General features: G+C 40.3%; 1 protein-coding gene across 1 annotated transcript; it reads right to left on the reverse strand.

Moving 5' to 3' along the window:
* npffr1l2 (neuropeptide FF receptor 1 like 2) lies at positions 1-11,637 on the reverse strand. The gene is made up of 4 exons (XM_085910006.1): positions 11,507-11,637; positions 5,427-5,763; positions 2,494-2,593; positions 1-1,005 (listed from the first exon to the last, which is right to left on the reverse strand). The coding sequence occupies exons 2-4, from the start codon at positions 5,755-5,757 to the stop codon at positions 12-14; spliced, it is 1,425 nt and encodes a 474-aa protein (XP_085766132.1). The 5' UTR covers positions 5,758-5,763; positions 11,507-11,637; the 3' UTR covers positions 1-11.
* Positions 11,638-11,690: the final 53 nt, after the last annotated feature.

Genomic DNA, 11,690 nt, shown 5'->3' on the forward strand with positions numbered 1-11,690 from the left:
TCTAAGTGAATTCAGTTATCCCATGCTTGGTACAATGAAACCGACACCGGACTGGCTTTCTCCAACGCCCCACTACGGCTGCCCTTCTTGTTCATCGTTGCCATTTCTATCCCTTCATGCAAAGCACTCCTCTCTGACAGAACTCCCACACACCCCTCCTTAGTACTCCTGTTCAACTCACGTTTGCCCATGTTGAATTTGTCATTGTGGACTCTATTTCTTACTCGAAATAACAGCTGGTTCTTATAGCTACCGCAATTTTTGCAACTGGTACCTTCAAAAGGGACTTGCACAGACCTACGACTCCTAAAACAGGTTGTAATCCTTCTACACACATGCCACTGCACGAGACAGGTCGAGGATTTGCATACCGCCTGAAATCCTTTTTTGAAATTCTCATTGTAATAGCCGTAGATTATGGGGTTGATGCTGGAATTAGCAAAAGCCAGCCAATGAGCAAAGGGGAAGATGTAGCTGTTCAATAGATCTAGTTTGTCTCTTGTCAAACCTGCGTAGTCTGCCACCATCATGAGGGTCCAGAGTGGTAACCATGATAACATGAAAAGCAGGGTCACCAGGACCAGCATCTTTATTGCCCGAATCTTTTTCTGGGAGAACACTGCCTTACTTTGTCTCTTACTCCTGACATGGATGTTGGTTTCCTGTGGCATTCTGTTTCCAACCACTAATAAGCATAGTTTGGCACCAATGGTACCATACATAAGTGTGATGACCATCAATGGAACTAGGTAGACAAGAGCAAAAAGAACTGCAGTGTAAACTTTTGTCATCTTTGGGTTGGCAAAGTTTTCATAACAGGTGTAGAGGGGTATCGTATGATTTACGTCATCATTATAGACCATGTGGTGCCAAGGAATTTCCTCCACGGTCAATGCCACTGCGGCTGGACTCATGATCGCCATTGCTAGTAGCCAGATAACAGCAATAGCTGCCTTGGCAGTCGCTAATGTTGTCTTGTTATGCAGGAACACTATGCAGCGAAACCTGTTGGAAGAAAATAATGGGTGTTACAGAAAGCCTCACAAGAGGAAAAAATAGCATGTTAGAAACTTTTTCCAAGCTTTGTTTTTCCACTTTTTGCATGAATTTTGTCAGATTACAAAAGTGGTGTTATTTTTATCTTTTACTTTTGCTTTGTATATGCCGTTAGGAATGACAAATCTGTGGGATTGCTGTAATCTTGAGGCGGGTCTTGCTGAGATGAAACACTGGATGTCTCTCAATTTTGTATTTCTCTACCCAGATAAAACCGAGACATTGATAATTAGCTCTGCTCGTCATCAGCACCTATTTAAGGACATCACTATAAACCGTAACGGATCTGTGTTGTATTTGACCAAACTCTCCCCTTTCAAAAACACTATCTTACACATTAAGAACATAACTAGAACTGTGGGTTTTTTACCTCCACAAGATTGCTAAGCTCCATCCAATTCCTTCAACCCATAATGCAGAAATTATGATACATGTTTGTTATGTCACGCCTTGTTTATGTTTTGTTTTCTAGTCTTCCTATGTCTGGTATAAAAAGTTGACAGTAAGACTGCTCAAAAGGATAAGAAAGTTAGATCGTATTACCTCAATACTAGCCTACTTGCATTGGCTCCCGGTCCACTTAAGATGTGACTTGTAGGTTCTTTTGCTAACCTATAAAAAATTGCATGGTGACCTAGTTGTACCTTACGTTTTGTCCCGAAACCTTCGTTCACAAAACATCGGTCTTTTAGTGACCCCAAGGGGAAAAAAGAAGTCTGCAGGGTCGAGAGCATTTTCCATTCGGACTCCAGAGCTTTGGAATGCCTTACTCATACATATCAGAGGTGCTACCTCAATAGAAACATTCAAGACATGATTCAAAACACATTTCTATGCTGTTGCCTTCAATTAACCTACGTTGGCTGATTTTGATGCAGTTTCTGCTCTCTTGTGCACTGAGCCACGCCATCAAAATATGTATGGAAGGAAAATTCTTTGATCCCTTCGATACAAGATGTTTTTATTTAATCTGCAGTGATTGTAAATTTGAGGCGGATGTAATCTTTAAGATACATTTGATTTATATATCGCTTTTTTGATGAGAGCCTTTTGGTTCACTGCACCTTCAGCCTGCAATCAGTTTCAGAAAGTTTTAACGTCTCTAGGAACTGGTGTTCTTAAATGTTTGTATTGTAAATCTAAAACGAAAGACATGGAACCAAGTTTTTTTTTTTTGCTGCTGCCTTTCTTAGCCAGGTCTCAATTGTAAAAGAGGTTTTTGATCTCAACGTGACCAAGTGTAAATGTACTCTTTTAACCAATAAAGATTATATTAGGTAATTACGCTAGTTATTATTCATGCTGTTTTCAAGATACCTTCTGTTTTGTTTAGAAACACAATACTTCTGTAGTAACTTCAGGCAAAGAAATGTTCTTTTCAATCTTGAAAAACATTATTGTAAACAGTGCATGAGTAGAATAACAAATACTACAAACCTTTCAACAGCAATTGCAACCAATGTGAAGACTGATGCAGACACGGACACACCCTGGACAAAACCGCTCATCTTGCAGACAACGTTGGAAAAGGGCCAACCTGTTAAAAAGAACTGACAGACTGAGAATATATAAAAAAAATATACTGTAAAATATAAAACGTGATCTATTAGGTCAGAAGATGAAGTTGATTTTTATGATGGTCTGATGGGAAGAGTATACATTATTTACATTGTAATCCATCATTTGTCAAAACAATAGTCTAAGGCAGGGGTGTCAAACTCTGGCCCCCGGGCAATTGCAATTATATTTGGCCAGTGAAGACAAATTGTGCATCGACTATGTGTCAATTGCAAATTGTCTTCACTTTTCAAAAATAGAGCTGTTGCTAGGTTTTTTTTTTCCATTACCGTTCATCTTTTTTTTTTTTTTTTTAAATTAACAGTTTTTACTAGTCTTTGATTTCAAAACTAGATAGTCATCAGTTTGTTGTGTAGCGTACAGTATACTGTATATAATATGAGACGGTCATACATTTATTTGGGTTGACAGTCATAATGGCCCTCCGAAGGAAACGATGACTACAATGCGGCCCACGACAAAAATGAGTTTGAAACTCCTGGTCTAAGGTGAAGATAACATACTGTTGTTTTCATTCAATTGTTTAGTGTCTCTCAACACATTGACATTTTTTTCAGATTTTCACTTTTACACAAACATCTCTCTGGGTAGTTCAGTGTTGTCACCATGCTTTGATGGATGTGTTCAATTTCAGCCAACCCTAGCAGTTGAAAATATTTGTTTTAGGCTGATCGTATGACTAAATAGATTAAATGAATTACTTTTCTTCAAAATTCCACATACAAACCCCATAAGGACATGAAAATAGTACTTTCATAATAATCCTTACAAGATTATAAAAAATAAAAAATAAATAAAACACTGAACCTGTACTTAAATATTCATAGTGAGGGTGGATACTGCAGATATGGTATGAATTTGCCAGAAGTAAGCGATTTGGATCCTACTATAATCGTCATTAGATACTACGTATGTAACATCATCCCAGTGGTGGTAATGCATTTTGATTACCGTATTTCCCACACACAAGACGCACTTAAGTCTTTATTTTTCTCAAAAAACGAAGGTGCACCTTTGAATAAGGAGCGCCTTTTGTGTGGACCAAAATCTGGAAAATTGCTTTGTGTGGCTTCTGTAATATACGGGCGTAATATGAAGACCTGATGATCCAATCAGAGCACATTATGTTTTACGTGGATCGGGGCGGTAAACCAATCAGAGGACTGTACGTAACACGTAGAGTACGTACCCCCGCCACCATTGATATATAAATACTACCGTTGTGCCAATGGTTCTTAACCTTGTTGGAAGTACCGAACCCCACCATTTCTTTTTGCGCATTAAACAAACCCCTCTTTAGTAAAAAATAAAATTGTGTTTTTTCAAATTCAACACATTGATGTTTTTTACTGGTGCACAAAATGAGCCGTGCATGAACATCACCTCATTCAAAGAACAAAACCAACACAATGCATGAACTCGCAACAAATGACATACTTGCAAATCAGTGTGACTTCTGCTGTTGCCTTTGCGAGACCAGTTCAGATATGCGTTATCACGAATTCATAAATCAGGTGTGTTCGGACTTCTGCAGTGGAGGCTCTGCCAAACCCATGTGACCGACTCACAGAACCCCTAGAGTTTGTTCGAACCCAGGTTAAGAACCACTGGTTTGTGCAAAGAAAGCATGAGGACCCTCTAAAATGGCATAGACAAAGAGACATGCTTATGAGGCACAATTAGAGATTTCTGGAAAGCCAGGATCATTGCAGAAGAGCAACATGACAACGACGAGACAATGACGAGAGGGAACGTGGAATGTTTAATGACGAACTTGCCCAATTGTTTAATTTGGATACAGAAGACGAGGACTTGGACAGATTTACATATGAATATCGATTAACTATATCAGTCCTATTATCAGTTATATTTTGCTCCCTTTCTTATGTTTATTAAGAATAATGAAACCTTTTCTCTCTGTCTCCTGACTACCATGTACCTCTGCCAATGGTATTTGACAGTATGTATTTACTGTTTATTTTGTAAAGGTCTTAATTTGCTGCTCTATTTGATTTGTGGGCTAGGCACATCATTAACATTTTACTAATTACTAACTGCGCCACATTGGCCCCTAAAGGCACCAGTCCATCTTCATGCTGTGCTGAACGGCCAGTCCAGCCCTGGACATGTATTGCTTAAGTTTGTAGTACTGACAATACATGAAGGAAAATACTGCAAAGAGACACTCACCATAAAAGTGCACTATGGGAGATGACAATATATTCTGTCGCATTCCATACAGAATCTTTGAAAAAATATATATTCAATGTCATTTTTTTTCAATGTCTGTTAAAAGGTGAGCATAATCCTTCATTCAGTTTCAACAAAGCCAACCAGCCTTTATGGTTTATTGTGGAATGGGAGTACCATTTCAAGTTGAATTTTGCCCCATCCCATCCCTCAAATGAATTACTGCATTTTTTTCTGGAGGTCTTTGCTTTGTATATACTGCATGGTGCATGCATTACATCCCACATTTGCCTACCAAGTGTTTGCTCAAGGGCACCTCTGTAGTACTCAGGATGTGAACTAGCATCCCTGCATCAAGTCTCTATTTCCTTATTTTCCATGTTTTGTTCTATTCAAACTTCTATTCAAACTTCTGTTGAAACTTCCAACCTTCTGGTTCCTTAAGGGTGGAGCCACTATACCCACGACAGAACATAAAAATGGCAATTGAAATTGGCTTCTGGAGAGATGCACGTCTGTTTTGTGACCACTGTTAAGTGCCTTTGAGAAAGTCGAATAAAATATTTTTATGAAGCTTAAATATTGCACGGATAATTAATTACCTGTTATGAGGTTGTCCACAAGTGTTGTGGGGATGCAGAAGATACCCACCAGGAGGTCACTGATTGCCAAGTTTAAGATGAGGAGGTTGGTGACCGTGTGTATATGATGGCTTCCAAGGACGACCAAACAGACCAGACTGTTCCCCACCATACACAGCAGGAAGATGAAGAGATATGCCAGGATATAGCTTGTAGCCACATACAACGAATGTTGGTAATAGGGGAATAATGTAAAGTTCATGGACACCTCTAGGCTGATTTTAGAGGTTGTGTTGTCTGATTCAATTCCCATCTGCACCATGTCATCCTGCAGGTTGTCCAGCATCTCCATTCTTTCCTGGAGAATAGAAATAGATGTGAACAACAGACCGATTTAGAGCTCTTAGCAGCAAGGTTCATGTACAATGAAAAGTACAGCTAAGGTTAGTACTGATTATAAAGGTAGTCGTACTAAGTTCATTTAGTTTCCCTTGTCAATCACTTTTTTTTTTTGGGTTCTTTTTTCACAATTTATTTTAGGTTGCATTACCTGACATGTTTCGACATGTACTTCCGCCTTCATCAGAGATGTCAGGTAATGCAACCCAAAATAAACTGTTTGTAATAAAAGAACCCAAAAAAAGTGATTATAAAGGTAATTTTATGAGGGAAACACAATAACAATTTTCATCCACCTACTACATCAATACAGCAATACATTTTTTTCCCCCAGCATATACAGATGGGTAAAATCAGCCACTGATTGTGCAATTTCCCCCACTTAAATGTATGACCGAGGTCTGTGATTTTCATCTTAGGTACACTCCAACTGTACAACTCTCCTTGTCCAGTCTCTGCTGGATACTATAGATGAAACTGGACTTAACATTGAATTACAGTACCACCTACGTAACTTGTTCTCACACATCTACACCACGCTTGCAAGCTCTAGGTCAAGAGCACGACCAGTGGGGATCATATCTGGCAGACACTCAAGGCAATAAAAGTAGATTTAATAAGAATCCTATACCCATGACTAAATGCACGTTCAAAGCCGGTGCAGCAATGAAAAAACAAGCGAGTCGGCCATGCTTGTGGTGTCGTGCCACACAGTTGGGCAGGACACTATCATGACCAGCCTTGAGTAATTCCCGATAAGAACAATGGCTTATGAGCTATGAGGCTGCACTCAAAATACATGGGTTTCAGAAATAATGAGTTTCATACAAGATCTCGGTGGGGCACTGTCTGTAGAGATGTTGCTTGCACGCTTCCTGGTCCTGGACAGGTACAAGTCTTGGATAGATGGGAAGGTGAAATAGAACAGTGAAACATGTTATGTTTATTATGTATTTTATGTGCCCTCTTTGCATCCATTGCAGCCTGGTGATCCTGAAAGGGGGATCCTTCCATCTGTGGTCCCTTCTCAAGGTTTCTCATTTTACCCCTGGTAGGGGTTTTTGAGTTTTTCCTTGCCCTTTTGGGAGCCCAAGATCAGGGGATGCTTTGAGAATAATTGTCAATTGATTGTCTATGTGAAGCCCTTTGAGACTGCTTGTGATTTAGGGCTATACAAATAAACTTGACTTGACTTGAGTTTTTCCGTGCCCTTTAGGGAGATCAAGATCAGGGGATGCTTTGAGAATAATTGTCAATTGTTTGTCTATGTGAAGCCCTTTGAGACTGCTTGTAATTTAGGGCTATACAAATAAACTTGACTTGACTTAAAAGATTTGTTCAGATAATGGCATAAGGTGAGGACTATTGAGCAGAACCAAGAAGATTTGACTTATTCCACCTCCATGGAGGCTGTGTTCATTAGTATTCAAAGTTTTAACAAAAACAATAATTCAGCTGGGGGCATGAGGTAGGAATTAATTATAGCTGTCTCCCAGGACATCCAAAATGTCAAAAAGACATAGAGGAAGAAGCCTTGTGTTGACCTTTTTACGCTCTTGTGATATTGTTATAATGGGGTGTACATCTGTATGTCATTGTGTGATTTGTTCTGTGTTTTATGCCATATTTTGTGTTTACTGCAGTGATGTGAACTTTTCATTTTACGTTGGTTTTAACGAGTTAGTGTGTGCAAGAACATTAAAGAAAAGGAATACAAAACACCACCATTGTGTCATGTTGCGTCTCAAAGAAAAATGGATATTAAACCTGCAAACCCAACACCTTGATATACCTTTGTTTTTCTGTTTGCTCATTGACATTGATAAATAGCCAACAAGTGCTGTGAAAAAAAATTATTGCTTCCTGTTTGCCTGATGTCTGTTTTTTGTAAATTTATTTCACGCCAGATACAACCCACAATGAAAGAATATGAAAATAATGCAAACAAAGATACACACTACAGGGCTGCCTCCAAATTGATTTTCAATTGTGATGGTTAAAAGACTTCTTTAAAAAAGTGTTTGCCACATTCCTGATTTCTGTGTTATTTGCAAAATGATCACTTGCAAAGGTTTCATTTCATCAAAACAATCACACTGAGACAATCCAATTCAGTTTCTAAATGATTTTTTGTATTTACCAAGACCCTCCCCACCTACGAGGGGGGAGTACTTATTTTGGGAATGCTGAGTTTAATTTCTCTGGGAGCACACAAACCTGCTTGCCACCACCTTTGTTTCGTCAAGAAATCATTTAAAGGGGCATAAAAGCCGTGATGGTCCATTTTACACTAACGACCTCAATTTACGAAAAAGGTTAACATTTTCTATTTTATCCGTTCATTTTGGTGGTGGCAAATATGGGGTAATTAGTTAATTAATTAAATAACTAATTAATTATTTAGTTAAATAATTAATTATTTTGTGAGTGGGGGTGGAAATCTACTGCCAGCAGTATAATCAACCGTCACTAGGGGCACCCCGTTGTTGGTTTTCTTTATAGTTTAAGAAGGTTTAAACAAAACCTGAACTTGGTTCTCAGATCCAAAGTCAGCCACAGGTAAAAATGTTGTTTAATTTGGAAAAACTTAGATGTCCCTCAGAACCTATTGTTTTTGTAGGAACGATGATGATGGTTATTAAGAAAAGCAGTTTGATGTAGCCAACACAGCACTAGTCCTACCCAGTGAGTTTAATAGAAGAGAATGACAGGGTTACAACAGTGCCATCAATCAATGACTCAATGAATGAATCAATGAATACCTTGAGCGAGGCGAGCATCTGGTGCAACTTCACCCATGGGCACAACCCGAAAAGGCAATGTGGGTCCCCCTTCCCATGGGCTCACCACCTGTGACAGGTCGGTTGCACAGTGAGCTGAACGGCGGCCAAAGGCAGGGACCTGGCTACAGAGGCTGGCTCTAGGTACGAGGAATGTCACCTCTCAGGCAGGAAAGGAGCCCAAGCTGGTGTGCATGAGAGAAAAGTTCAGACTAGACAAAGTTGGACTTGCCTCCACACACAAGTTGGGCTCTGCTAGCAGTCCTCTTGAGGGGTTGGACTCTCTTCCACTCTGGAGTTGCCCACGGTGAGAGGCTTTGAGTAGGTGTGGACATACTTATAGCTCCCCGGCCTGTAAATTGGGGTTCACCCTGGTGAACGAGAGGGTAGCCTCCCTCCCCATCCGGGTGTGGGGGACGGGTCCTGACTATTGTTTGTGTCTATCCACCAAACAGCAGTTCAAAGTACCCACCCTTTTTAGAGTCCTTGAAACAAGAGAGTGCTCCTTCTGGGGATTCCATCATTCTGCTGGGTGACTTCAATGCCCTCGTGAGCAATGACAGTGAGACCTGGACGGGGATGATTAAGAGGAAATGCCCCCCGATCAGAACCCGAGTGGTGTTCTATTATTGGACGTCTGTACTCGACATGCATTGTCCATAGTCAACACCATGTGAAAACATTAGGGTGTCCATGTGTCCACTTGGCACCAAGACACCGTAGGCCGCATTTGGATGATCGACTTTGTAGTCATGTCATTGGATTTGCGGCTGCATGTTTTGGACACTCGGGTAAAAAGAGGTGCGGAGAACTCAACTGATCACCACCTGGTGGTGTGTTGGTTGGTGGTGGGTCCAACCTAGCAGACCCAAATGTATTGTGAGGGTTTGCTGGGAACGTCAGAAATGGCAGAATCCCGTCAGAGAGTTTCAACTCCCACCTCCGGCAGAAATTTGCCCAAATCCCGTAGAAGGCAGGGAACATTGAGTCTGAAATGCCATTTTCCATGCCCCCATTGTTGTGGCCATGAGGTGGTTAGTGCCTGTCGTGGCAGGAACCCCTGAACCCGCTGGCGGACACAGGCGGTAAAGGATGCCATCAAGTTGTAGATAGAGTCCTATCAGGCCTTTTTGGCCAGTGGGACTCTAGACCTCGCCAATGGGTATTGCATTGCCAAACGGAACGCAGCTTTGTCTGTTGCTGAGGCAAAAATTTGGGCATGGGAGCAGTTCGGCGAGGCCATGGAGAATAACTACCAAACGGCTTCAAGGAAATTCTGGTCCACCATCTGGTGTCTCAGGAGGTGGAAGCAGTGTGTACAGCAGAGTTGGGGTGCTGCAGACCTCGACTCGGGACATTGTGTATTGGTGGGGAGAATACTTTGAAGACCTCCTCACTTCCACAACACACCTTCCAACTCTAACGTTGTGGGATCAATCCTCAACCATGGTGACCATAATGAAGTCTTCTTGGGCAAGACACTGACCCCAATTTGCTCCCAGTGTGGATCTGGTAGTACCTTGCATGGCAGCAGCCTCCCATTGGTACAGGAATGTGTCTGTGAATGGGTGCGGCATTGTAAAGCACTTTGGGCACCATGTGGTGTAGATAAAGCGCTATAGTATATGTGCAGTCCGCGGTGAGAGAGAGAGAGAGAGAGAGAGAGAGAGAGAGAGAGAGAGAGAGAGAGAGAGAGAGAGAGAGAGAGAGAGAGAGAGAGAGAGAGAGAGAGAGAGAGAGAGAGAGAGAGAGAGAGAGAGAGAGAGAGAGAGAGAGAGAGAGAGAGAGAGAGAGATAGAGAGAGAGAGAGAGAGAGAGAGAGAGAGAGAGAGAGATAGAGAGAGATAGAGAGAGAGATAGATAGAGATAGATAGAGAGAGATAGAGAGAGATAGAGATAGATAGAGAGAGATAGAGATAGATAGAGATAGATAGAGAGAGATAGAGAGAGATAGAGAGAGATAGAGATAGATAGAGAGAGATAGAGATAGAGATAGATCGAGATAGATAGAGAGAGATAGAGATAGAGATAGATCGAGATAGATAGAGAGAGATAGAGATAGATAGAGAGAGATAGAGATAGATAGAGAGAGATAGAGAGAGATAGAGAGAGATAGAGAGAGATAGAGAGAGATAGAGATAGATAGAGAAAGATAGAGATAGATAGAGAAAGATAGAGATAGATAGATATAGATAGAGATAGATAGATATAGATAGAGATAGATAGATATAGATAGAGAAAGATAGAGATAGATAGAGAAAGATAGAGATAGATAGAGAAAGATAGAGATAGATAGATATAGATAGAGAAAGATAGAGAGAGAGAGAGAGACTATATATATATATATATATATATATATATATTTTTTTTTTTTAATGTATGTATTTATTTAATGTTGGCACTCTAGATAACCCGCAAGTCAAATCAAGGCAATGTCGGACTGTTTGGCTATTCCTGTTTTTTTCTTGTTTTCCACACGCCGCCCGTGTTCTTCCAAGATGAAGTGGGGATTTCACTTTTTTTGCTGACATACAATATATTCTTTGATATGTAAACTTAAATGCATAGTTTTTGTACACTATTCTTAAACATTTTGCGCCACAGCTTGCAAGTCAACACCTAAGAGGATGACGAGCAGAGCCCTCACGAATTTACGGAATAGTAATTTAAACATATATATATATATATATATATGGCGAGTGTTAATTCGTCTTTCAATAAAATATTCAGTTTTAATACGTTTCTTTAAGAAAATGGTACAGCATTCTGCAGCAGTTGGTTGCTGCCATTGTGCAATTTTATCCCGAAAATCCTGCTTGTCAGTGCAACGAGATTAAAAATAAAAAGCTGAATAAAAAAATGAAAAACACACATTTTTCCACGTCGTGCGACAGGAATATTAATTAAAGTCTATTTACCTACCTTAATGGCGATGAGGGTAGTTTAGTGAGAAAAAGCTACGCAATAAAGCTCTCGAAATGAAAGAATAACGCAACAGATGCCGAATAAATAACTGGATAGTTCAAAACAAAGAAATTGCCGACTGATTCGTTTGCCACTAAGTAAAACACTGTCTGCACTTTCCGATCTGAGCAGTGGGGGTGGC

This window comes from Syngnathus leptorhynchus, chromosome 4 (genome assembly GCF_054491065.1).
Source record: "Syngnathus leptorhynchus isolate UIUO chromosome 4, UIUO_Slep, whole genome shotgun sequence".
NCBI lineage: Eukaryota > Metazoa > Chordata > Actinopteri > Syngnathiformes > Syngnathidae > Syngnathus > Syngnathus leptorhynchus.

Bases quoted from the DNA above. Each gene is read 5' to 3' on its own strand.
- npffr1l2 (XM_085910006.1), bottom strand. From the start codon at position 5,757: ATGGAGATGCTGGACAACCTGCAGGATGACATGGTGCAGATGGGAATT. The intron at 2,594-5,426 runs GTAATTAATTAT...TCTTTTTAACAG, and splicing joins TGTGGACAACCTCATAACAG to GTTGGCCCTTTTCCAACGTT. The intron at 1,006-2,493 runs GTTTGTAGTATT...TTCTTCCAACAG, and splicing joins GTTGCAATTGCTGTTGAAAG to GTTTCGCTGCATAGTGTTCC.